General features: G+C 51.3%; 1 protein-coding gene across 2 annotated transcripts in view; it reads left to right on the top strand.

Annotated features, from left to right (window-relative positions):
• The window catches only part of SLC13A4 (solute carrier family 13 member 4), a 44,112-nt gene extending 18,463 nt beyond the window's left edge, over window positions 1-25,649 (top strand). For both annotated transcript variants that reach the window (XM_078438928.2, XM_078438931.2), the window contains 14 exons: window positions 732-868; window positions 2,842-3,014; window positions 3,424-3,478; window positions 6,181-6,220; window positions 6,993-7,070; window positions 8,986-9,170; window positions 13,357-13,476; window positions 14,709-14,810; window positions 16,383-16,484; window positions 17,210-17,307; window positions 17,522-17,646; window positions 20,832-20,993; window positions 22,206-22,343; window positions 24,021-25,649. In XM_078438928.2, coding sequence (XP_078295054.1) covers window positions 732-868; window positions 2,842-3,014; window positions 3,424-3,478; window positions 6,181-6,220; window positions 6,993-7,070; window positions 8,986-9,170; window positions 13,357-13,476; window positions 14,709-14,810; window positions 16,383-16,484; window positions 17,210-17,307; window positions 17,522-17,646; window positions 20,832-20,993; window positions 22,206-22,343; window positions 24,021-24,158 — 1,653 coding nt within the window. In that variant the 3' untranslated portion in view covers window positions 24,159-25,649. The remainder of the gene's footprint in view (window positions 1-731; window positions 869-2,841; window positions 3,015-3,423; window positions 3,479-6,180; window positions 6,221-6,992; window positions 7,071-8,985; window positions 9,171-13,356; window positions 13,477-14,708; window positions 14,811-16,382; window positions 16,485-17,209; window positions 17,308-17,521; window positions 17,647-20,831; window positions 20,994-22,205; window positions 22,344-24,020) is intronic.
• The last annotated feature ends 405 nt before the right edge of the window (window positions 25,650-26,054 follow it).

Raw genomic sequence — 26,054 nt, 5'->3', positions numbered from 1 at the left:
AATGAGCATGTATTAATTTTCTAATTAAAACAATGAACATAGGGGGGCCTGGGTGGCTCAGCTGGTTAAGTGTCCGACTCTTGATTTTGACTCGGGTCATGATCTCACAGGTGAGACTGAGCCCCACGTGGGAGCCTGCTTGGGCTTCTCTGTCTCCTCTCTCTCTACCCCTCCTCCGCTGGCATGCATGTGCTCTCTCTCTATCTCTCTCTCTCTCTCTCTCTAAATGAATAAATGAACTTTTAAAAAAAGAAAAATGAACACAATTTTCTAAAAAGCTACAGAAAAAAAAAAAGAGAGATCGGGGACAAGCCCGGAGTTATTTTAACAATTTTTTAAGGCTTAAGATAAAATTATACGTGTGTGTTTATTCTTTGAAATGATATCATAATTAAAGACAGGGTGTTTTAATATTTTTTAAGCATGCAGAAGAATATCTACCTTATTGGGTGACTGGCCAGATTAACTGAAACAATCTTTGTAAACTACTTAGAACAGTGCCTGCCCGAGGTAGTATGTTATGCATGTATATAGAATATATGTATGTGGGTATATATGAGATATATATGTATCTATTTTTTATATATATAGTCTCAAACAGTCAGCTGTTTTAACAATCGTCACCTCCCTCCTTGCGTGCCAGCCTCTGGTTGAGAATGGGTTGCGATGGGTACGGCCCGGTCCTCTGGGCCCTGGTCGGGGAGGGGCTGACCTGTGCCGCCTTCCCGCAGGTGGCCGCCGAATACTTCAAGAACACCACGCTGCTGCTGGTGGGTGTCATCTGCGTGGCAGCTGCCGTGGAGAAGTGGAACCTGCACAAACGCATTGCTCTGCGCATGGTCATGATGGCCGGAGCCAAGCCGGGCATGTAAGCGGTCCTTGGGGTGCCGGGCCATAGCGCTTCCCCCAGCAGCCAGGGGCCACCTGGACAGTGGTCCTGGGCCACAGGGGGACGTCCGGCTCGGGTTGGTTTTCTACTAATGGGGAGGGGATGACGTCAGGGCTGCTGGGCTCCTACCTCACTCTCCAGTGAGAGGGCCCTTGATCATAGACTAGAGATTTGAGTGTGTGACTTTGGTGTCATTTATTATCACAATCTAAAGAATTTATCTGAGTAATCTAGACCGTAAGGGCAGCAGGTTACAAAACACAAGGGGCCCATTAGGTAAAACAAGATGGACCAACGTACATTGTTTCTCAACCTTTCTCTGGTATAACAAGGAACAGGCTGGACGATGAAATGGGTGTCTTCTCCTTTGTCACTGAAGGAGACACGGAGGTTTCCTCCCATCCACCCTGAGACTTTGTTATCACTGGTTCAGCCCACAGCTTAGATATGTTGCATCTGACCTGGCGTCTGTGATCACAACACGTGCCCTCGACTGTGCCCTCTTCTCTGCGGTCAGGAACGCCCACAGAGAGATTCCCAACCTTGGGGGATATGTAAGGAAGTCAGGATTGACAGTTTTGTGTTAACCTCACCTCTGCTCCGTTGAATAGCCTGACCCTTCTGCCTTTGGAATGTGGGTCTCACCTGCTTCTATTTACAGCTTTCTTGTGACGTGTTTTTGTAAGCTGCCCTGACTCTTTCGGGAGTCCAATGGAGTATAAATAAATAACATGGTATCAGTTTTCAACATTGGTCATTTAGACGAATGCAGGTTATGCCTAAAAGGATGTTCCTGTATCCCACTTAACTACAGCTTAATTTAAGTTAATTTGCCACTTGGCTCAGCGATAACTTCGTACCCCACACTCAACCTCCTAGGCACACAATGGCACCTACACGTCACGTGGGGACTCTGGAGCTCTTTAAAACCTCCGTGTACTCAAACTCAAGGTCAAACTCAAGAATGCCTATCCCATCGCATTTCCACTCTTCTTTATTTAACTCATCCCCCCACATGTTTCCACCCCCGGTAGTGCTCTTTGCTTGCTGGTGGGGGTCCCGGGCAGGCAAACTCACGCCATCAGCCTAAACAAAAAAACACCACCAGGACTTTGGCCCACCTGACGTAATCCACTCGATAAATGTGCTGTCCCCAAATCGTGCAGAGTCCGTGATCCCACCTAAAGCAATAAACGTGGATAGTCTTTGTGTTGCCTTGTCTTACGGAAGTGAGAACCCTGTCTGTTCCAACACACATTGTTAGGTCTTCAACGGCCAAGAGAAATCACTTGAGAGTTCTTTTTGTTAGTGTTTTCCTCCAAGGGTTGACTCTTCATGATACCAGCTGAAAAAGTGAACACAGTGATACGGGACACTTGGGTGACCCGGGGGGCTATGCTTTCAGCAGGTTGACAGTGGGGCAAGCGGCGAGCGGAACTGTGAGCTCCACACGCCAATCTCTACGTGGTCACTAATACGTATGGTGACTTGGCTGCAGGGCATAGAATGTGATGGTACCCGTAGAAGTGCTGGCTGCAAGGGCAAAAAAAGAATTCCTTTAGGCACCAAAAAAGCCCATACGTCATCACCAAGCTAATGGCTGCAGAGCTGGCCAATCCGTAAGTCCATGCCCTGTGACCCTACTACCAAAGCTAGTCTCTGCTTACGGAGGGGCTTTTTTCTAGCTGAGGCCATTGGCCCGTGGCGTGTGGCTTATTCCTTCAACAAATGCTCATTTAATGCTTGCTCTGTGCCAAGCCCTGGGAGTACAAAGTTGAAGGCATGCCATAAAAACCGGGCCTTCTGGACACACGCTACCCCCACCCCACCCCATTCTCTAGCCAGCACCATCGGGTTCGTAGGAGGCCCCAAAGGAGCCCCGCGAGTGAGCGGGGGGCCCCCGGGAGATGGCCGTGCTGTAGACGCTGTGCCCCAGCCGCCCTGCCTTCCAGGTTGCTGCTCTGCTTCATGTGCTGCACCACACTGCTCTCCATGTGGCTCTCCAACACGTCCACCACCGCCATGGTGATGCCCATCGTGGAGGCCGTGCTGCAGGAGCTGGTCAGTGCCGAGGAGGAGCAGCTCGTGGCGGGCAACTCCGGCGCCGAAGAGGCCGAGCCCATCAGTACAGTTTGCTGGAGTTCACCTCCCCTTCGCCCTCGTACCCTCCTCTTGTGACACGGCCCGGCTCAGCGCGGCTCCCCAGGCTCCCTCATCTACGCCCCTCCCCTGCCCTCTATCCCAGACCAGCCCTTGTAACCCGTGACCCCGCTTCCCTGGCTCTTCCTCCCCCTCCTACATCAGCCACCACCTGCCCCTTTCCCCCGAACACTCCACGGCTATGACCACCCTTCTCCCCCCACCCCCCCCGGGCCTGTGTGTCTGCACACCCCACCATGCTTTCAGGCGGAGGGAGGGCAGTCCTCATGCAGGATACGCCCTGGTTTCCCCATTCAGCCCCAGTCCGGAAGCCCTGCCCTACACGCTCAGCTCTAGCGTCCACATCTCAGGTCTGCTTTCCTTTGATACCGTAGGTCTCGATGTAAACAACAGTCAACCCTCCCTGGAACTCATCTTTGTCAATGAAGAGTGAGTATGGCTGCCCTCCTCCCAGACAGAGCCTTGCCGGGTCTATTCCAGGGGTCAGGAAAGCTGGGCCCTGAGCCCATGAACAGCTCTTTTAGAGGCCAGGCTCACATCTCGACACTTCCCTCTGTCCTGATTTCCTCTCCATCCTCGGAACCACTTGCCAAGATCCTGAGGGCAACTCCCTCAACCACAAGGAGTTGCAGTGATGAGGGAAGAGACAGAAAGACTGACTAGTCTGATTGTCCACACAGCTACCAAGTAGAACTTCTTTTTTTTTTTTCTTTTAATGTTTATTTATTTTTGAGAGAGACAGAGCACAAATTAGGGAGGGAGAGAGGGAGAGGGAGACCGAGAAGCCGAAGCAGGCTCCAGGCTCCGAGCTGTCAGCACAGAGCCCGACACGGGGCTCGAACCCACGAACCACGAGATCATGACCTGAGCCGAAGTCGGACGCTTAACCAACGGAGCCACCCAGGCACCCCTACCAAGTAGAATTTCATCTGAATTGGTGTCCTTAGGAGAGTAATACATTTAATTAATGGGAAAACACCTGCATAATGAATGTCACTGAAGATTCTCAGAGGATCACCAAGTATCTTATAGATACTAGAGGTGGTCTTACTAGACTTGGCCTTGTCAGGTATGACACGGAAAGATGAGGTGACAGGTAGTGGGCTTGACAGTGGGGAGAGAGCCATACGAGGGTGGAGAGAAGCTAAAAAAGGAGAACTACACCCCCCAAACATTCACGTGAGGCAGATCCATCAACGGCTCATTTCATTTGGAGATTTTATATCAGACCGTTGTCCTCGAGGGTCGCTGAGGAGTATCGCCTCTAAAAGTTGGACGTGTAGCGAAACTGAGTTTTGTAGTTTGGTGACTTCGTGGGCCGTGAGAACTGGCACTGACTGAAACCAGCACATGTGAGGGGAGGGCGCAGAAGGGTGGGGACTAGCTCTGCTCCCACCCCCCACCAGGCCTGCAGGGTCAGAGGTCAGAGTGCGTGGGGAGAGACTCCTCTTTGGCCCTTCCTCCTCCCACCGTCTGGGCCCCCGCCCCTCCCTCTGCTGCTTCTGACTTCTCCAGGGGTCCATACCATCTCTGAGACTTGGACCCTGGCTCCCTCACTTGGCCTGGCCGGGCGCCCACCTTCAGCATCCCTACAGTGTCCCCTTGAGGTGACCTCTGCTGAGCCCCAGGCCTGATGGCGGTGGTGAGGTGCTCCCGGATGACCCCCCACCCCCCACCCCCTGGTTCTGTGCTCTGCCGCTTTACTCCCCCCCAGAGCCCCTTTGTTCTGGGGTTGCCTCTGCCTCTTGGGTGGGGCCTCTTCAAGAAGGCTCCCGCCCTGCCACCTTCCGAGTGCGTGACCCATGACAAGAGAGACTCGGCATCACGCCCTGCCTTTGTTCTTCTCCAGACCTGAATACATGTCCCCAGACTCTGAAGCAAAGAGCTCAAGTTGTCCCTAGATCTCCCTCAGCAGACTGCTGGTGGGGGCCAGGCCGTTTGTGGGGTGAGGATGGCCATCTTCCACGGTGGCCGGCACCTTCCAGGCTGTCTGAGGGGCTCCAGGCCTGCCCCCCTCACCCAATTTGAGAAGGAGGGAGGGGAAACATCATAACACGCTACTCCTCCCAGGCCAACAACCCTCTCCAAAGAATGCTTCCCTCCAAACCCTGCTCAACTCCTCAGCCTCCCTTGAGGTAGCCTGGTCAGGGGTGATGGCCACAGGGCTCCAGTCCTGCACGCGTGTCCAACACCTGCCTTCACAGAGCGCTCACGGCACCCGTTGCCTTCAGAACTAAAACAAACCCGGGTGCCTGGCTGGCTCAGTTGGTTCAGCATCCAGCTTCGGCTCAGGTCGCGATCTCTCGGTCCGTGAGTTCGAGCCCCGCATCGGGCTCTGTGCTGACGGCGCGGAGCCCGGAGCCTGCTTCGGATTCTGTGTCTCCCTCTCTCTCTGCTCCTCCCCCACTCATGCTCTATCTCTCTCTGTCTCTCAAAAATAAATAAATGTTAAAAAAAAAAAATTAAAAAAAAAAAAAAGAACTAAAACCGAAGCATGCATCTAGCGCTGAGCGTAAGCCACGGGTGCTGTTGTTAAGTTCCCACCTCCCTCTGTACTCAAGGCCAAGGCTGGGTGGGGGACCCCCGGGCATGGAAGAGACTCAGCACACACAGGAGCAGCTGTGTCAGAAATTCCCCGCCACCCCCCCCCCCCCAACCTCTTGCTCACCTCGGCTTCTCACCTGGCGCAGGCCCTCCCTGCTCCTGCAGCCTCAGGGAAGCACGTGGCAAATGTCTCCTAGCCGGTGACCTTCACCGAGTCAGCCAGTGAGAATGTGGTTGGGGGGCGGGGGGCCCAGGCGCTCCAGGCAGACAGAGACCGGCCCACCTGTCTGCCCTATAAATGCAGGTACCAGCGATCCGTGGTGACAACGTCAGGAGGACTGACGTCCGTATTTAAGGGCCAGCCCCCCAAATGCACTCCGCGCTAGTGAGTAGTGTTAGTACCGCTGTGTCCCCATGAATCCCGGCAGCGTCTCCGGGAGGCTAGGAAGACCCGCGTGAGGTTAGTCTCTCTGCAGCCTAGGAAACCGGACCCCAGAGCAGTCACGACGCCGAACACCAAGGTGGGGCGGGGAAGGGCATGAGGTCTGGTCCACTGTTGTGTTCCCGTTTCCTTTGCTTTGTTCCAGCACGTCGACTGCAGACTTCACTTCTCTGATGCAGGACAAGGTAAGGCTTTGGGTGTTTTCCGTGCTCTAAGATCACTTGGAGGTCCCTCGAGCGGACTCGGGGACAGAGATGGCCTGGAGCCCAGCAGCACCGCTGGTGTGAGAACAGAGAGGTGCTCGCGCCAGCCCAGACGTGAGAGGGGCCTGGCGGGCTCCTGGCAAGGGCCTGCGTACCTCTGAACCCCGGTCGCGAGAGGGCTTAGCCTTTCATCAGGTGCACGGTGGCCTTTTTCGCGGGAACCCGACCCTCAGCCCTCCAGGAAGCACAGATTCACCCTCGGGATTCCTTGCACTGGGGAGTCCGCGCAAAAACTATGAAAAGGGTCACATTCACGGAGGAAAGCCGAGGTTACGGCCTCGCTCCTCCCCCAGAGCTGGTTTTACGTCTTCGTACGGCAGCCCAAATTTTGATGCCCACACTGTGGACTTTGTTGTGGTGGGATTTTTGTTTTTCATCTCCTTCGCGTTAAAGAAAAATGAAGGATTCATCGTTAGCTAATGAAGTTCCAGAAAGCCGGGCTCTCCTGCAAGGACGCAGCCGTGCTCTGCCCAGTTTCAAAAGCCTGTGCAAAAGGGCGGCTCAATACCAGGCTGGATGGGGAGGTGCGGGCTGGAGGCACAGTGGGGCGGCCCCCGGCTGCGCATTCTCCCCGGTTTCCGGTTTCCCATTTCCACTGCGCGGAGGCGTGGGGTGCCCATGGGGGCGACTACGTGGTCCCTCTGAGGGCCACCACGTCGTCTTCCTGACAGTGTGATGGTCTTTGTCCCTGCAGAACCTGAATGGGGTGCCCCCAATCACCAACCCTGTCAAAATGGCAAGCCCCCAGGGCAAGAAGCAGCACCGATCCCAGGTAATAGAACTCACCCCCCCCCCCCAACCCCGGACCCTGTTTCCTACAGGAAAGGCCTTGAGCTACCTACGGGGCGCTGGCCTTCAAGGTATGAGGGCGTCAGGGCCGTGAGCTGCCACCAAGCCCTCCAGCCACATGCATGTCTGGCCTGCACGTGCCACGGGGATAAAACATCTAACTCACTGTTGATTTCGGCAAGCCATTCTACCATCTGAGCCCCTGTTTTTTCTTCAGCCATAAAAGCTGGAAGTTGGGGCGCCTGGGTGGTTCAGGTCATGATCCTCACGGTTCCGTGAGTTCGAGCCCCGCCTCCGGCTAGGTGCTGACAGCTCAGAGCCTGGAGCCTGCTTCGAATTCTGTGTCTCCCTCTCTCTCTGCCCCTCCCCCGCTTGTGTTCGCACGCTCTCTCTCGCTCTCTCTCTCTCTCTCAAAAAATAAACATTAAAAAAACTTTTTTTAACTGGGGGTTTGACTAGATCAGAGGTGTTCAAGCTGTTTCTCATAAGTGCTTCAGGAAAAACGCAAATATTTTACTGATTCTGAGATTGTAAGAAAACTTTTTCTGTGCAAGTGAGGATCCTCCTGCTACTTACTATTCCACTGAAAGAAAATGCAGAAACAAGATAGATACTGAAGCTGGTATAAAATTGCAGCTACCACTTAAAACCCTTGATTTCAAATCTTTGTGTCCATCCAAATAATCTCAATTCCTTAACATCCATCATGCTCATAAATAACCATCACCATTTATGAAACGCTTTTTATGTACCAAGCACGTGCGAAGCATTTTCTCCCCAGTCTTGGCTCGGTGAGGTACCAGTCTGGAACTCCATTTCTGCAGATGAGGCAAGGACATCACATCATGTGCCCCAGGCCTTAGAACTAGTAGTGAGAGGAGCATCGCAATTCAAATCCAAGCCCCACCCCCACCCCGCCCCGACCACACGTGTGTACTTTTAGTTACAAAACAGAGGTACGCTGATGAAATGCTACATCATATTTTATGCATTGGAGGTCCGTGAAAATGTTCGTTAGCAGAAAGGATCGTAGAAAACCACTGGACCAGAGAATCTATGAGGTCTCTTCCAGCTTTGATAATGAATCTCTCAGGAAGGTTAGGGAGGGTCCAGACTGGCCTGGGCCCTCCTCCGAGGTAGGGCTTTGAGAAAGGAGGCAAGATGGCCTCTTCGCCGTGGTTTTCCCGGGATCTGGCCTGCTGGCCTTGGTCTCATGAAGACTCAGTGAGGGGAGACCAGGCCTGGGGGAGAAGAGGGCACTTGCTTCTTTATCTATACTTGAGACCAGAGGTCAGCAACCTCTGACCCTGAAAGGCCACCATCTGGGCCAAACAGGACCTGAGAGAAGACAGAAGGCCGGCCTTATATACAAGGAGAGGAGGGGCGTGGGGAGGCAAAACCAAGAGGCGAAAAGGAGAAAAGCGTGAGGAAGGGAGGAGAGAGTCACACACTGGATTCCCCCTGCAACGTAAGCGTTACTTCTCAGTCCTCTCGGGGTCAGGACTGTCACTCCAGCTCTGGATAGAACAACCACCTTCCATGTGTTATTCACACAGAGAGCGGAGAGCAACCAGTTTTGCTGGAGTTCAAGTGAGAAACAGAACACGCTGTTACTAACAACAAAAGTAATAATAGCTTAGCATTCGTTAAATGCCAGGAAATGTTCTAAGTGCTTTACGTATGTCACTTCACTTACTCTTTATAACAGTCTTGTGGAGAAAATAAGATCTTCATTCTACAGAAGAATATGCAGCCCAGCGGGGCTGCCCAAGTTGGTAAACGGTAGAACTAGGATTGGGATTTGTCTTTCCACTGCGCCATGATGCCCCTATTTTCATGCCTTGTGTAGGGGACAGCCCGAGCTGGGTTGGAGGCACTGACTAATTTTCCTCCGATAGGAAAAGCCACTAGTCCTGATTCCTGGGCCCAGGAACCAGGAGCTCAACAGAAAGTACAAGTCCCAGCGTGACCAGATGATCTGCAAGTGCCTGTCTCTGAGCATATCTTACGCCGCTACCATTGGGGGCCTGACCACCATTATTGGTACCTCCACCAGCCTCATTTTCTTGGAACACTTCAACAAGTAAGTAACTCACCTGGTCAACAAATACCTACTCAACAGCCACTACGTGTCAGGAATGGAACTGGGTGCTAAGGATAGGGCAGAAAATGGACCTAGAGTAGCTTCCATACCAAGAGGGAAAAGAGACATCGAGCATGACAGTTCAGTGGGACTGGAGAGGGGCAGGGTTCTGCTGGGAGAGCCCACGGGGGCCACCCAGTCTACAGGGAGAACAGGCCTCCCCAAAGACACAGCCTTGGAAGCGAGACCTGAGGCTCAGTGGGAGTACAATGGATGAAGAGAGGTTTTCCAAAGAAAGCAGTGAGTGGCAGGACTGAGGCGAGAGAAAAGAGCCCATAAAAGAAAATGGCGGAGGGCAAAAGGTGGAAATGCAGATTGCAAAGGGCCTCTTGAGGCCCACGAAGGAGTCTGGACTTCATCTGAAAGGCCATGAGACGTCTTTGAAGCATTTTAGGCAGGGAGTGAGGTGATCGGATTTACAGTTTGGGAAACTGATGGTGGACTGAAAAAGTGGAAAAAGTAGGGAGGAAGCAGGAAGGAAGTAGGAAGGAAAAGTAGGCGGCAGGAAGATAATTTTGGACAGCACTGCAGATGCCCAGGAGAGAGCTGGTGATGGCCTGCAAACACAGACAGCAGTGGAGAAATGGTCAGATTTGAGAGATGGGCCCGAGAGAGGGAAAGGCCAAGTCTGATTGTCAGACTCATGGCTTCTGCAGCTGGGGGAAGAGCGTCGCCCTTTACCTAAATGAGCAGAAAAATGAGGAAATGTTGACGTGGAGGCTGAGACGTCCAGATGGATACACAGCTCTGAATCTTATTTTTGGGCTAAAGGCACAGATTTAGTGGCCTGAAGAGCTGTCTTCATGAACATGTAACCCATGTTGTCACATCAACTACCATGCTCAGAAGGGCCCCATACTTAGCTCAGTGCTCTGCTGTCACCATCTGAAAATTCTGAATAATTTTTGAACGAGTGGCCCCACATTTGCATGTTGTTCTGGGCCCACAGATTAGATGGCATTGGGTCCTGGTGGGATGCATGTGGAAACTGAAGTCAGGAGAGTGAAGGAGATCAATCACTCAGGGAAAACAGAGAGAGTTAATTAGAGCAGGGACCGTAAATATTAAGCTTGAATATTTTAAGGTAGACTATAAATGAGACAACAAAAGGGATCACCCAGGGAAAAGGAAAATCTAGTGTCGTTCCATCAAAGGGAAGAAAGTGTTCAAGGAGGAAGGGGTGGGCTATACTGTTTAAAGTGGCTGAATGGATAAGGAAAAGAAGGACAAAAATGTGTCCGTTTGATTTGGTGACACAGAGGTAACCTAGGCAAGAGCAATTTGGTCAAGAGATTGAAAAGTGAAGCCAAGTGTCAGTGAGGTGAGGAGTATGCTGGAGGTGAGTAGACGGAGAGTTGTCTGTGATGGGAAGGAGAGGTATGGGATGATGACAAAGGAAGAGTCCAGTGGGGTCAAGAGGGGGTTTTAAGACGGAAGATGTTTAAATGCTGATAGGCATGTCCAGGTGAGAGGAAAATTAAAGTTTTGGGAGAGAGGTGATGATTGATAGAGTGATATCACTGAGAAAACAAGAAAGGATGGGCTCCAGAGCAGAGGGCAGAGAAATTGATCATAGCCAAGAGGATAAACACACCCTTCCATTTAGCAGGAAAGGGAAGGAAGGAAGGAAGGAAGGAAGGAAGGAAGGAAGGAAGGATTGAAGGGGGGGAATGGGGGAAGGAAAGAAGGAAGGAGGGAAGGAGGAAAGGAGGGAGGGAGGTGGGGAGGGAGAGATGGAGGGAGGGAGGGACGGAAGGAAGGGAGGGAGGGAGGAAGGAAGGGGGGAAGGATTGAAGGGGGAATGGGGGAAGGAAAGAAGGAAGGAGGGAAGGAGGAAGGGAGAGAAAGGAGGGAGGGAGGTGGGGAGGGAGAGATGGAGGGAGGGAGGAAGGGAAGGAAGAAAGAAAGGAAGGAGAGAGGGAAGGAAAGAGGGAAGGAAGGAAGGAGGGAAGGAAGGTAGGAAGGGAGGGAGGAAGGAAAGGGGGAAGGATTGAAGGGGGAATGGGGGAAGGAAAGAAGGAAGGAGGGAAGGAGGAAGGGAGGGAAAGGAGCGAGGGAGGTGGGGAGGGAGAGATGGAGGGAAGGAAGGAAGGAAGGAAGGAAGGAAGGAAGGAAGGAAGAGGGGAAGGATTGAAGGGGGAATGGGGGAAGGAAAGAAGGGAGGAAAGGAGGAAGGGAGGGAAAGGAGTGAGGGAGGTGGGGAGGGAGAGATGGAGGGAAGGAAGGAAGGAAGGAAGGAAACAGAGGGAAGGAAAGGAAGGAAGGAAGAGAGGGAGGAAGGAAGGATTGAAGGGGAATGGGGGAAGTAAAGAAGGAAGGAGGAAAGGAGGGAAAGGAGGGGGGAGATGGGGAGGGAGAGATGGAGGGAGGGAGGGAAGGAAGGAAACAAGGAAGGAAGGGAGGGAGGAAGGAAGGAAAGGAGGGAGGGAGGGAGGTGGGGAGGGAGAGATGGAGGGAGGGAGGGAAGGAAGGAAGGAAGGAAGGAAGGAAGGAAGGAAGGGAGGGAGGAAGGGAGGGAGGGAGGGAGGGAGGAGTGGGGGGGGGCGGGGGAGATGGCCAATGAAAGTTAAGACCAAAGTCTCTGGGACGTGAACTTCACGGAGTCGTCACACCATATTATTCTGTCCAAGCTCTGAGTTTCTGCTCTTCAATTTCTGGTTCACTCTGTGGTTGGGCCGATTCATATTCCCTCAGTCTACTTCCTGGCTTGTGTCATGGTACATTTAGTCATAACATTGGCTTACTTGGACAGCAGGAATTCTGTGAAAGGAAGGTGGACTCCCCGGATCCCCGCTGGTCTGCAAATGCCACCGTGCTATTTTTCTTGCCACTGGTGAACAGACCACCCCCAGAGTGCATCCTGGCTGTGTTTAAAAAATCTACAAATCGGTTGTTACATTCAGTACATACAGTCACACTTTCTAAAGGCTATAGATGGTATTAGGCCCTAACATTTATCCACAAAAGTCTATTTAATCTATTCGAAAAATCCATTCCTTTTCCTGGGTCCAGGAGCAGGGCCTAGGCTTCTACGTACAGAGAACAGATGATGCAAGACTTCATGCCTGTTGGCCCAGCGCAGCCCAGAGTGATCACTCAGTGATTTACATGCCCTCTGGTGTCCTTCTAGCTCCCAAAGCCCTTCTCTCCACTGATGGTGACTGATAGTCACTGACAGTGACTGACAGTGACTCTGGCCCTTAGGGAGGGCACGAGCTGTCACAACTTCCCAAGAGGCACACCGATGGTAAAGGTAAGTCCACGACCAGGCCACAGTGCAAAACAACAGCGTTGTTTCTCTGTGATGGCAGAGAAGATTAAACACTCTTGCGTCCTGTGCTTCCATTGTATTTTCTCTCTGGGGGATTCTTCTCTCGGTCGTTCTCTTTTTCCATGCAGTGTCTAGTGTGAAGAGAGGGGCACAGTCTCCTCCCAGCTTAGAGAAGAGCCCAAGGGGAAAGGAATGCAGGTGTTGTCTAGGCTATAGTCGTGGCTCACATGTGGCTCCCCAGGAAACGACACCTGGGCTGGGGCCACCGCCCTGCCTGGCGATGAATGGAGTCCTCCGGGTAACTTCCCTGAGATGCTAAGACACCAGTGCATGTTGATCAAAGATTTAGAGATTCTAAGTCATGGTTCTCCTATGGGCACAGTCAACACCGGGGACCCTCCTGATGCTCTAGAGTCCAAACTTCTCCAGAATTGCATCCCCCAGTCAAAGCTCATATTGCTTCAGTGACTTTATTACCCAAAGTATACCAGACTGTCCTTTGCATTCTCTGTTGTCCTGAAAAACAGATGAGTAAACATATAAGAAGAATCTTTATATAAATTAAGAGCAAAGAGCTCCCGAGTGGCTCTCCTGAGCGCAAAGTATATAGGTTTCAGTGAAATCAATTTTGGGTGTTTAGGTGCCTTTTTTAAGTTTCCTTCATAATTCTTGGGACCAGTAGAGTTGCAACTGTCAAAGACGTGAGTTCTAGGTAACGTTTTACCTTATTGTTACCATCATCTCTGCCGTTAGCTCTGATGTATGTCTTCTTAAGGAGCATTTCGCTTATTACCCCCAGACACCACACGGGAACCCACCCTTTTCTAATCACTGACCTGGTTTCTTCCCCTCCAGCCAGTACCCAGCTGCAGAGGTGGTCAACTTCGGCACCTGGTTCCTCTTCAGCTTCCCCATCTCCCTCATCATGCTGGTGGTCAGCTGGTTCTGGATGCACTGGCTGTTCCTGGGCTGCAAGTGAGTCCCAGGGCCCTGCCCAGCAAGGCACCGAGGCTCTCCCGTCCATCCAAAGTCATGGTGGGCGCCGTGGAGAGCACTCCGCGGGGAGCCACCAATAACCCTGGAGGACACGTGAGGAGAACGCACCGTACTAGATGGGGAGTCAGGCGTCACCTGGTCTAGACCCTCTAAACATACACGGACTCTGCACTTCACTATGAGCTCCACGGTGGAATGTTCTTAATTCCAACTAGCTGGTTAAAGGAACTGCCTGATTTAGAACAAGCGTGAATGGCGGGTGGTTAATGTAGTTTCATTTCATTCAAAGCATACGGAGTGATTTGAACTAATTTCTAAAGAAACGTGACTCCAAGTAGAAGTCTCTTTAGGCTTTGTTTTATACACGTGACTGATTTATACTTAGTCGTTGTGTGAAATATGCTCATATTTCTCAGAACCACAAGTTAGCTATTCCTCCTGCAATATAATTTCTAACATTAATCGGCTTAGGAAGCCTTTTCCTCATAACCATAAGTTGACCAGCCTCGAACACATAAAGGGAAGATACACATGATGTTTTGATATTGGTCCACGGGACCCAAGACTCCCATTGCTCAGGGAATGTTCTCTGAGCAGACTTTAAAAAAAAAAATTTTTTTTAATGTTTATTTTTGAGAGAGAGAGAGAGAGAGAGAGAGCGCGCAAACAGGGGAGGGGCTGAGGGAGACACAGAATCTGAAGCAGGCTCCAGGCTCTGAGCTGTCAGCACAGAGCCCTACGTGGGGCTTGAACTCACAAATCGCGAGATCATGACCTGAGCTGAAGTCGGATGCTCAACCGACTGAGCCACCCAGCCACCCCCAGACTTTTTTTTTTTTTAATAACACAGAGGCTACTATGACATCAATGACAGCTGCATACTTCTATACCTCCAGCACGTAGAAAACAGCCCCATGTAAATACACTTTCCCAAGTCTGTAAGACATGACTTCACACCCATACACCAGAGATATACCCAGATAAAGATGCCCAAAAGCCTATGGGAGAGGCTGATGAGAGGCTGTGAAACCTGGCAGAAAAAAAAGTTGTAGGGTATCGGGTGCCTGGCTCAATCGGTTAAGCATCTGACTTGGTACCAGGTCACGATCTCATGGTTCATGAGTTTGAGCCCCACATCGGGCTCTGCGCTGACAGCGCTGAGCCTGCTTTGGATTCTCTGTCTCATTCTTTTGCTCATTCTTCCTCCTCAGTTTTAGAGAGACCTGCTCTCTGAGCAAGAAGAAGAAGACCAAAAGGGAAGCGTTGTCAGAGAAGAGGATCCAAGAGGAATATGAAAAGCTGGGAGCCATTAGGTAAAAATCAGCCATTCACCTTCTCTCCCCCCAGGAAAGCATGGCAGGTAAAGTGAGCACATAAGCAGCCTTGTTCTCGACAGTCCCTTGAGCTGGGGGAGTTTTCCGCAACTATGAATCCAGGCATTTAGAACTGCTACTTAATGCCCAAGTCCAGCTGGCCCAGACTCCAGGTGGCCCCCCTTCCCGTTTACCATATTCGAAGTCCAAGGTATAGCCGTGGTGTGGGTGTGGATGTCATACGTGGGGTGGCCGGGGAAAGATGTGCGAGTCAGTACAGCCACACTCTTGGGGACAGGCCCAATTCCCCATAAAGTCAGCCCCCTCACACTGCTCTGAATGGGCCACCGCTGGTCCACGGACACTCCTAGGGAGCTGGGGCGGGTGGGGGGGGGGGATCGGGCATCATCAGATACAGACTTGAAGACACCCCCATCCTCAGCAATTTCCATCAGCTTTCCCCAGTGACCTCGTGTCCCATCTGGGGCCGTTTCTCCTTTGATGGCAATTGGCAGGTACAGTTTGGGCAAAAGGATCCCGGCATAAGCAGTATTTTTAAATGTTTTAATTTATAAAAGGAATACATGTTCATTGTAGAACATTTAGGACATAAGGAAAACATAAAGAGAAAACTAAAGTCGACTTTTAGTTATTCAGTATTAACTGTCAACAACTGTTAACATAACGCACTCTTCCTTATATGCTTGTTTTGTGCAAAATTATATGTATTTTTGCTAAAATTCAATCCAAACTAAACACAGTATTATATCTTGCCTCCCGCCCCCTCCACTTAGGATTAGGCTGTCGTTATATTCCCAGGCCATTAACTCTGCTATGCAAACACGATGATTAAATGTATCTCATTTGAGCCTACAGTTATACCAAAATGTACCTGATGTCATGGACTATCGCTGAGTATGTAGGTCGTTTCCATTTTCAGTGTTGAATTCTTAAATAGGTAACATAGCACTGGCATTTCTGGTTATTTCCTTGCATGAAAGGAAGGACCGAGTTGAAGGCTCCTGATATACATCAGCACATTCCCTCAAAAAGGTTGTCGCAGCTCCTGCCCTCACCAGCAGCGTTCGGGGGCCTCTTCCACCGCATTCTCCTCGCCGGCCGTATTGTGTTTTGTCTTATTTTCCTTTTAATGTGTGTTTATTTATTTTGAGAGAGAGGAAGAGCGAGAGCAGGGTTGGGGCAGAGAGAGAGAGGAAGGGAGAGAATCCCAAGCAGGCTCCGCGCTGTCTCGCGAACCGTGAGATCATGACCTGAGCCGAAACCGAGAGTCAGACGCTTAACCGCGTGAGCCACCGGGCGCCCCGTGGACCTCGTGTTGTTGTACAACCGCATCCCGCTGTGCCACCCTATATCTCCTCCCGCCTCACCTCGAGGACCCGCGGTTAACGCCATGTGTTCTGGCACCTTCTCAGCCCGCTTCACACTTCCCGGCAGCCGCTCAGCACCGTGGGCTGGTGGCTCTGAGCCCCGAACGCAGGAGCGCCTGCAGCGAAGTGAAAAACATGCAGACTTCGCGGTTCCTGGAGCAGCTCTTTCTGTTGTATTTCGTAGCTACCCTGAAATGGTAACCGGATTTTTCTTCATCCTGATGACCGTGCTGTGGTTTACCCGGGAGCCTGGCTTTGTTCCTGGCTGGGATTCTTTCTTTGAAAAGTAAGTGATGTTGTCTCCTCCTTAAGGAGACACCACCACCACCACCAGCACCCCCCCCCCCCCCCGCCCACATACACACACACAGTCTTCAGGCAGGTCCCACCTGTGTCCCTCCTCCATTCTTAAGGGCAGCGCTCTTCTGTTCCCTGGAAAGTGCCCTCTTTTAAGGGAAGCCAGAGTGTGGCGTCAGGAAGAAAATGGCCACGTGGCCTCTGTGTGTCGCGTTGGGATGTGGTGCTGCCCCTTACCAGTCGTGTGACCTTGGTCTTGTTACTGGAGCTGCCTCACAGGCGGCTCTGAGGGTTCAAGATCAGCTGTGAGAGTGGTCGCTGAGGCCTTGGCAGGGAGAGGCAGGCAGAGGCCCCCGTGCCACCCTGGCAGGACCTCGGAGGGCCGGGGCCACCGCTCTCTCTCAGCACGGCTTCTCCTTTGAGCAAAGACACACGTGGAGGTGTGGCCCTTGCAGGAAAGAGAACTCATCCTTTTCCCTTCCCCTTCACCGAAATCACTCCTGATGTCTCCTTCTCTAGGGCCCGTAGATCCACACTAGACATCCACCTTAGCCATCAGCCTCCAGACATCAGCTGGCTAGTGGGGCAACAGGTGCAGGAGGGAAGGCTGACCGCCCTCCAGCCTGGGTCCCAAAGAGAGGCCCCGCATTCAGAGGGACTGTTCTGAGACATCGTGCTACCCTCCTCCTCCAGCCCTGCCTGTCTCTTTGCTAGGAAGGGCTACCGCACGGATGCCACAGTCTCCGTTTTCCTCGGCTTCCTCCTTTTCCTGATCCCGGCAAAGAAGCCTTGCTTTGGGAAGAAGAGTGACGGTGAGAGAAGAAGTTGGGGCTGGCCCTAGTCAATAATACCCAAGTCAGAATTGGGGGAAGGAGATTTACCGGGGCTGTTCTGAGTGCCTCCCCCGTACCCCACGATAGAGGCAGAGCCCTCTCCCAAATCATCGGTTCATCAGTTAGGCCCTTACTCCACGAATCCCACCTATTAGGGTTCATCTGGCTCTACCTCTGTCTACCTGTGATCCAGGGCAGAACCAGGAGCCCTCCCGGGGGACAGAGCCCATCATCACCTGGAAGGACTTCCAGAAGACCATGCCCTGGGAGATTGTCATTCTGGTGGGAGGAGGCTATGCTCTGGCTTCAGGCAGCAAGGTAACTCTTGAATTCTGTTGTCACTGGGCCGAAGAATTTTCAAGCTGCTTTACCTATGGCCATTTCGCTTCTGGGAGGAAGATTCAAAGGCACGGAGGGAGAGGTGAATGGTCACCCAAGGGAACAGTCCAGATGGGAGTGGCCATCCCGTGTCCTGTTCCTGCCCTGAGCTCCTAAGCTAATGCTGCTGGGAACAGAGCTACAGACCAGCTGAGCTATGGGCTCTTGGCACACGGGCACTCACACCTCACTCACCGGCCCACACTGCCACAAGCAAAAGATTTGTTGGATTTCATAGCCATCTCCCTGTGGGCGTGTGACAGTGGTGTTAGGAGATGTGTCTGTAAGGGCCCGGAGACACCCTGCACTGACACACGGAGAACTAACCCTCAGTCAGTCCTTATGCATATATTGAGCCCCTTGGGAGAATGCACGCTAACGCTCAGGCATATGCTGTAAACGCGCCCTGATTTCCTGACTGGGCAGAACTGGGATGAGATCTTATAAAGGGGGCCAGTGGGAAAGCATTAGCCCTTCCTAAAATAGAGAATCAGGTTCACACCGTTTGTCCTTTGACCTTTGCTATATTCATTAACTTGGCTCACTTCTGACTGCCCATTCGTTGAGGGCCAGTGCTATCTGCATCACTAATAATAAGGTCAAAGAATCCTACACTTGGAAGGACCCTTGGAGGACACTGGGTCCCGTCTACCCAATGAGGGAATTCCCTGCACGACACCCCTGGGCTTGAACACCACCAGTGACCGGGTATTCTTGAGCAGGGAACAGAGAATTGTTCTTTACATTCAGCTCAGGTCCTCTGTCTGTCTTCCACTATTGGCTCTGACTCTCTCCTCTGGAGCCCCATCCTAGGTAATAATTATTAAAATAATAAAAAGTTATTAGATCCCCTTAGATCTTTTTTTTTTTTTTTTTTTCCTCTCTCAACTAAAAGTCCCTAGTTCCTTCAACCATTCATCAAGAAATAGTGACCCCTTACCACGCTGGTCTCTCTCACCACTCACTACACTTTGACCCTGACCTTATTCAAACGTGGTCCAGAGGCGGTCAGTCTACCGCAGAGTCAAGTAGTCCTATTACTCCAGCCCCAACTCTCACCTCTGATCCAAGCACCATTCTGTATTTTTATGGACGCTTTTACAAGGCCTCAATGGCACTCATGTCAACACTTATGTTGAAATTGCAGCCAATTAAAACCCCCATTCTGGAGGCGCCTGGGTGGCTCAGTGGGTTAAGCATCCGACTCTGGCTCAGGTCATGATCTCACGGCTTGTGAGTTGGAGCCCTGCATCGGGCTGTCAGCGCAGAGCCCGCTTCAGATCCTCTGTCTTTCTCTCTCTCTGCCCCTCTCCCACTCGTGCTTTTTCTCTCCCTCCCTCTCTCTCGAAAATAAACAACACAATTTTAAACCCTCATTCTTTTAACCGTTAGCCACTATTAAACTTCAGGTCTTTCAACCAGTTCTGTATACATGCTGTTGGTATTTCTGATTCCAAGTTCAGAATATCATACTTATCTTTTTTGAATTTCAGTTGTTAGTTTTGGCCCCTGAGTCTAGCCTGGAAAGATTTTTTTTTTAAACCTAAATTGTGTATGTACTACAGATAGCATAGTTCATATTTCTGTACAATCTAATGACTCTACTAATTTTAGTAATATAATTCAAGTATGACATAGTGATTCCTACCGAGTTTGAAATCATTTCAGTCTTGACATGAGGAAAATCCAATGTAAAATGCATACCAAGGTTTAAAAAGAAGTAAGACTTCCTTTTTGTGCTTTTTTCTAACTTCGCAATCCTATTTATCAATTTATTTTTAAATTTATCAATTTATCCTGTCTTTGTCCAGTGGGCCAGGTTTAATGTGCTAGACGAGATAATAATTACAGAGTTCCTATAGGCCTCAAAGCTCTGTACCAACCATGAATTGCTGTAGTCCCCGCATATTGGATTTGCAGCTCTCGGTCAAGGCTCCCAGGTAAAAGGGCCACAGCAGAGAGACTTCTGAAGGCCTTCGGTCACCAGCTGCCTATGAGCTCGCCTTGGGGTGCTATAGAGATCAAGTAGCCTTTGATGAATTCAGCAAAAGGGAGAAAAAGCCTGCTGACGATGCGGTGAGGTTGTCTTTAACAGCAAAATATGAGTAGGACTTGACCTTGAGGAGTTATAAGATGTCTCACCTTGCTTCCAGCCCTACTCTCCAGTCCTTTAGTGCATCTGCAGTCTCCAGGGTACTCAGGGGACAGCAGAGCACATCAACCACAGGATGGAGAGGAGAAGGGAGGGAGGGAGGAGAATGTATATGGCGACCTGGGGTTTTTAGTACGAGGATTCAATGGTGTCCTTCATTTTTTAGGGGAGGGAGGGGATCTTCACCATTGGCAAATGAACAGTTCCCAACCAAATAAGTTATTCCAAGAGGGAATATTCATTTATTGGAGCGGATCGATGTAAATTTTGCTAATGGAAAAGGTTCAAGAGTGGCAGCATGCCTTTATATCTTGTGTCATGAAAAAGCACTGACGATTGTAGATCCTGATGTCAGCCATGATGAGATTGAACCTGAAACAGGTTGGGACTGTATGACTCGGCTTCTGGGTCACCTTCCCAGGAGGAGGCACCTTCCCACTAAGTGGAGATAGACCCGTAATCCTCTCCTTCATCACTCATGTAAAGCTTCTAGTGTTCAGCCCTGCCCACTGACTCCCCCAAAACCACAGGAAAGGTCATTATCCAAAGATGTTGATAATTTTCACCCTTTCACAGGTGATAAGCGAGCTAGATTTCAAAAGCAAAAGTGAGGATTACACTGGGGAGTCTGTGTAAAAAGCACTGTTGACTGAATACCCAGAGTGAGAATGTCAGAAGCTGGAGAGAGTAATGAGATTGACATTGAGGGGCTAGTCGCCCCCAAAATCTCTAGCCATTATACAATCATAAAGAATTTTCTGGGCTATAAAAACTGTCTAATTAATCATCAAATCAGTAATGCCTCTGGGTCCAGTCCACCTGAAAATAGGGAGGCAAATTAGATGACTCCTGCTGGTTCCTTCCAGCACCTCCCCCCCCCCCCCCCACATCCCTGACCTTCTGGAGTCTAAGAATTCCATTGGGAATGGGTGTTTCCTCCTTTCTTCTTATTGTATCACCTGTGTTCCTGCAGAGCTCTGGCCTCTCCACATGGATTGGGCACCAGATGTTGTCTCTGAGTAGCCTCCCACCGTGGGCCATCACCCTGTTGGCATGCATCCTGGTGTCCATTGTCACAGAGTTTGTGAGCAACCCAGCCACCATCACCATCTTCCTGCCTATCCTATGCAGCCTGGTGAGTGGGGCAGGGCTCCCAGGTGTCCAGATGGGCTCCCCCGGGCCCAGGGAGCAGTCCCATGGCTGCCCCTCTCCTCTGGTCATTGCCATGGCCTTCAATGATTGGTGCTCAAGCCATAGTTTGGAGATGACGTCTTTCAAAGAGCCACGGAGAAGTAAATCAATAAATTAATAGATTGTAGCAAGGCTTCTAGAAAATCCTTTCCGAAAGACAGGATTAGTTTTGAGGCAGTTCTGAATAGACAAAATGACTTTAAAACCCTAGGATTCCAATTCCTCACCATCATCAAATTTCTTTCTGTCCTAAGATGTAACAGTAGGGCAGGAGGAATAACGACAGAAAATGGAGGCAAAATGCCCCCAGGAGCACATTCAGCTGTAAAGACCGAGACTGAAGCTCTGTCATCACCATTTCCCCCCAGTCTCTCTGTCCAGGAGAGTCTGAGAATTGAGGGCAATGCCAGCCTTACCCCACGGTCTCAGAACAGTCTGTTACTGACAGACCAGGGGAGGAGAGCAACTGCCAGATCTTAGCCCGGCTGAGCAGCGCCCAAAGTGACGCCCCAGACACGATGCTGCGTCTGTCCCATCCACAGGCTGCAACCTAGAAAATAAAGGCTCCTCCCCATCCCCCACAAAAGGATATCTTTCAGCTCTTTTTAACCCCAAACTACCCCCGGTCACTCTCTCTGCTCATTGCTCAGATGTCTCCCTGTCACCTGTGTGAGCACAGGAGGGCACTTAGTTAAAACCCCTCAACGACGAGGGCAAGACCATGGGTTCAAATCCCATGCAAAGCAAACACCTTACTTAGAAAAAAAAACACAAAAAAACAACCTTGGTTCTGCGCCCCAAGGATGAAGGAGCCTCCCACTCCAATCAAAGCAGCTTATTCATGAGATTTGAGCTCGAAGGATGAATCTCTCAGCTAAGGAGTAAAATTAGACCAGCCCCAAGAAATGAAACATCCCTTCCAGGAGGGAACTTAAGGCCCATGTTTCCATGGGGAGAGAGGGAGCAGATTGAGCCCATTTGGGTTGCCCGGCACTGTATGCCCTTGAGGGTGGTGATTTAACTACCCCCAGCACATGGTCTCCAGCCAAGTTAGCCAACAGCAAACCATCATTGAAAGCGTGCCTGCGATGCTGAGCCCAAGAAACGCCAGCATAATCTCGACGCTAACGTGTCTGTGAATTCTCTCCTCTCCTAGTCCGAAACGCTGCACATTAATCCACTCTACACCCTGATCCCAGTCACCATGTGCATCTCCTTTGCAGTGATGCTGCCCGTGGGCAATCCCCCCAACGCCATCGTCTTCAGCTATGGGCACTGCCAGATCAAAGATATGGTGAGTCGTGGCCACCCTCTTCCCGCCAGCCCCGGCAGCCGTGAGGACTTCTCCTGAACTTTATCATTTTGTGGCAGCGCCTGTGGTCTGCCAACACCCAGTGCAGTGTGGTAGAAAGAATGGTGCTGGTAAGAAGGCTTTCGGTTGGTCCACAGGCACCAAGAATAGCAACCACGTCCTCTGCCACCCTACTCTGGGAGACAGTGGGTACACGGACAGACAAAGCTGGGACAGACACGAGACGCAGTCTTTGCCTCCATTTCTTCACTGGACCAGCAGGCATGTTCAATCAAAAAGCTGCTGGCTTACTCATGGGAGCCGAGTGGGAGACACCACAGGGGCCCAGGGGAAAGGGAAAGGGATGACGGCGCAGGGCCTCACCAATTCTTTTTCACTCGAGTCCAAACTCGTTCTCCGCGGCCCTGTAAATATCAAATGGAGGAAAGGAAGCAAGAGCTCCAGGCCAGGAGCAGATATTCAGATCCTTTTCAGCTTTCAACCCACTCACCTAAGTGCTCTGTAATACTTCGGGGAAGGGAGGTCACCGCCATCCCCCCCCCACCGCCCCATGTCTTACTGTGCGACCCTGTCTGCTCAAGAGAGTTGAGCTCGGCCCCAACTCTCTTGTCCCCCCAGCTAACTCTCCCGGGTGCCCCCACCACTCACCCCATCCCCCCGCACCTTCTACCCTGGAATCGAGGGATCAGAGACAGCGCCTTTCAAAGGCACCAGGTGACAAGAAGTGAGCTAGTCCTGGGTGCTGACTCGAGACTTCAATTTCCTCATCTTCTAAAGGTGGGGGTGCCAACCAAATGTTCTACGTGGTTCCTTCTAAAGGATCAGCCCCTTTAGAACCTGCCCCCTCTGCCAGGAGACAGGGGCGGCCCTCCACGCCGAAAGCCCAGGGGGCAAGGCCGATTAATACGTCCAGGGCCCTGCCCACAAAGCAGGGAGCCAACGCATCTAGTCACTTGCCTGGAACCATCTCCTCACGGCTTTCCCAACTTAACGCTAGCCCTCCTTACTGTACATTTTTCCATCTGGCCCTGGCTCGGCCATCCATCTTGCCCCACACCCCCCCTCGGCCTGTGAGGCTCAGTTCCGTGGCGGAAACGGGAGGGCTGAGTCGTGGAGGCGACATCCCCTCAGCGGAAAGAAGCAAAGCTAGCTCGCCTGCGTCACTCTCCCGCCGAAGGGCTGAGCAGAGGCAGCCGACCTGGTTCTCCACGTGAACCCCACGTACACAACCTTCCGTAGGCCGTTCCTTTGGGAAGGAAAACACGGTTAACAGTGGCAAAGGCTTTGTAGAACCTGGCCTCTCCTACAGGTCCCCCTACGTATCAGCACGTTAAAGGTTCCGAGAAGTTCCTGCCTTAATGCACTTCCCTATCACGCGGGCCCCCTGCTTGGCGTGAGTCTTAAACGGAGACCTGGTGTTCCAAGCACACACGTGCCAGGCCTCCATTTGGGAGTGACGGCACTGCAGGTGGAGACAGTTCTAGTGGCCTCTCCCATCCTGCCACACTCCCAAGACACCCTTCGAGGCAACACTACGGATCCCAGGCAGCGACTGCGACAGACTAGCGCCAACCCTTGGGCGGGGGGCACAGAGGAGCACCCGGGGTCTGTGCTGCTGCCCGCTCAGTGACTTGGGTGGGCTTGGTTTGTGTCCTACAGGTGAAAGCTGGCCTGGGGGTCAATGTCATTGGCCTGGTGATCGTGATGGTGGCCATCAACACATGGGGAGTTAGCCTCTTCCACTTGGACACTTTTCCAGCCTGGGCTAAGGTCAGTAACCTCACTGATCAGGCCTGACACAAGCGGGCACACAGCCCAGCCAGAGGAGCTACGAGCGCTGAACAGAATCTGACCAAGAAAGCCGCCAGGAGCACACAACCCCCACCAGAAGATTCCACAGCCTGCCACCCCAGGTGATGAGCAGGAAGCCTCCGATGCTGGGACGTTAGTGCCTTCTTCCCCGCCCTCCTTCCTCAGCACTGTAGTTCAGGAAAACCTAGCACCGTTCTCACGTCCTGTATCTTGGGCTCTCCAGGTCTTTCTGAGGACAGGAAGAGCAGAAAGGCTGACTCAGTCGCCCCTCAGAGGCTAACTAAGCCTCACAAACTAGCCTCACTGGCTTCCATGTTATTCTTAATACCTTAACCCCTTTTTAGGAGTTGGAGGAGAAATCAAATCATCCCACCTGTGTAGTCACATCTCCTCTTTCGGAGGAAAATCTTCCCCCGGAACTTTCTCCTCAGCGTTTCTATCCTAAGTTCTCACCACAAAAAGGCGATCTTGGCAAGTCCTCTTTGTGGCGATCAGTACTGTTTTCTCACTACTCTGATTCCCTTCTAAGCATCTCCCTTCAATGGCTTCTCTTTACCCTTGGCACCAAATTCCCATAAAGAAATAGTGTCCCCCTTTAGAAAGAGGCTTGTACTGTTCTCTTTGTCCAAGGAAAAAGAAGTAGAGACAGAAGACACACGGAAATCAGTACAGGTATCCCCGGCTTTTCAAAAGTTCTGGTTACGCCACTTTGCTTTTACAAAAGACCTACATGAGTACCTGTTTTGGCTAACCGGAGGAAATCTGAAGAGGATTTTTGGATTTCCGAGAAGAGTCCAAGTAGTGTTCAGTGGTTTTGCGGCGAGCCCTTCGAGGGGCAGTGCGCAACCTGAGCAACTGGAGTGGTGCCACTGGGCCGCCTCCCGGGGAACTGCACCCAGCGTCTCTGCACGGAGCCGCCGGAGCTGCGAGCTGCACCTGCGAGCGTCTGTGCTTTACGCCCATTTACTTTGCACACCCGTCAGCAAGAAGTTCCTAAGGTATCAGGGAAGCCTAAGAGAGGTTATTGCGGAGGTCTGGAAACGCTCAAACGTCTTTCCATATAAATGAATGGCAAGTGCCTCTTCGCTTTATGTCATTTTGGCTTACGGAAGGTTTCATAGGAATTCTCTACTTTTGGAGAGTGGGGGGGCACCTGTCTCTCTCTTCGCTTTCCACTAATCATCAGTACCACTGCACTGGGTGAGTTGGGAGGGAGAAAAAACTTCCCTGTCTTATTAAAAAGGCCAAAACTGTCATTAAGACCACAGTGCTATTAGCGATATCTGACTGGCTTTCTTTTGGATGTAATGAGTAGTTTGTTCCTGAGAAAGCAAGTACAGAAGGCCTCACACACCAGCCACTTCCTACAGGGAGCCCCTCGAGGGGAGAGACGTCTTCTGTCTCTTCAAGTCCCCCGCAACTCATACGATATAGTAAACTAACTACCTAATAAATGTTTCCTGTGAGAAAAAATCACTTTGGAAATCAAGGCCTCCTTCTTCCTCTTGAAAACCAGGCCGTTTTCTCCACGACAGATGTTCCTGCTCGATGACTGGATATAGCTCCCAATCCCCCTGGCTTGGAGACATTACATAGTTCTGATTTCTACCACCAGTTACTTGCTAAGTAGGTCTTACTGGAAAAGGTACACCCTGGAGCTGCTACATTGTTTTACTTGATTTTAAGTTATTACTGACAGCATGGCCGGTTTCCCCACAACAATAACTTATCAGTGAAGTCGCTCTCTTAGTTTATCAAGGGTCTGTGAATTATTAAGATTGCTTTTGTGCCGGTCAGCACTTGCGTGCTCTGACCACAACGAAACTGACAGGATTTAACCGCGGATATTACTGCTTCTTCTGCATCAATGAGCTTAGGCCA

Source organism: Panthera onca, chromosome A2 (genome assembly GCF_046562875.1).
Source record: "Panthera onca isolate mPanOnc1 chromosome A2, mPanOnc1 haplotype 2, whole genome shotgun sequence".
In the NCBI taxonomy this organism is placed as follows: domain Eukaryota; kingdom Metazoa; phylum Chordata; class Mammalia; order Carnivora; family Felidae; genus Panthera; species Panthera onca.
Note: the sequence above shows the minus strand (reverse complement) of the source record. Positions and strands in the feature narration are given on the sequence as shown.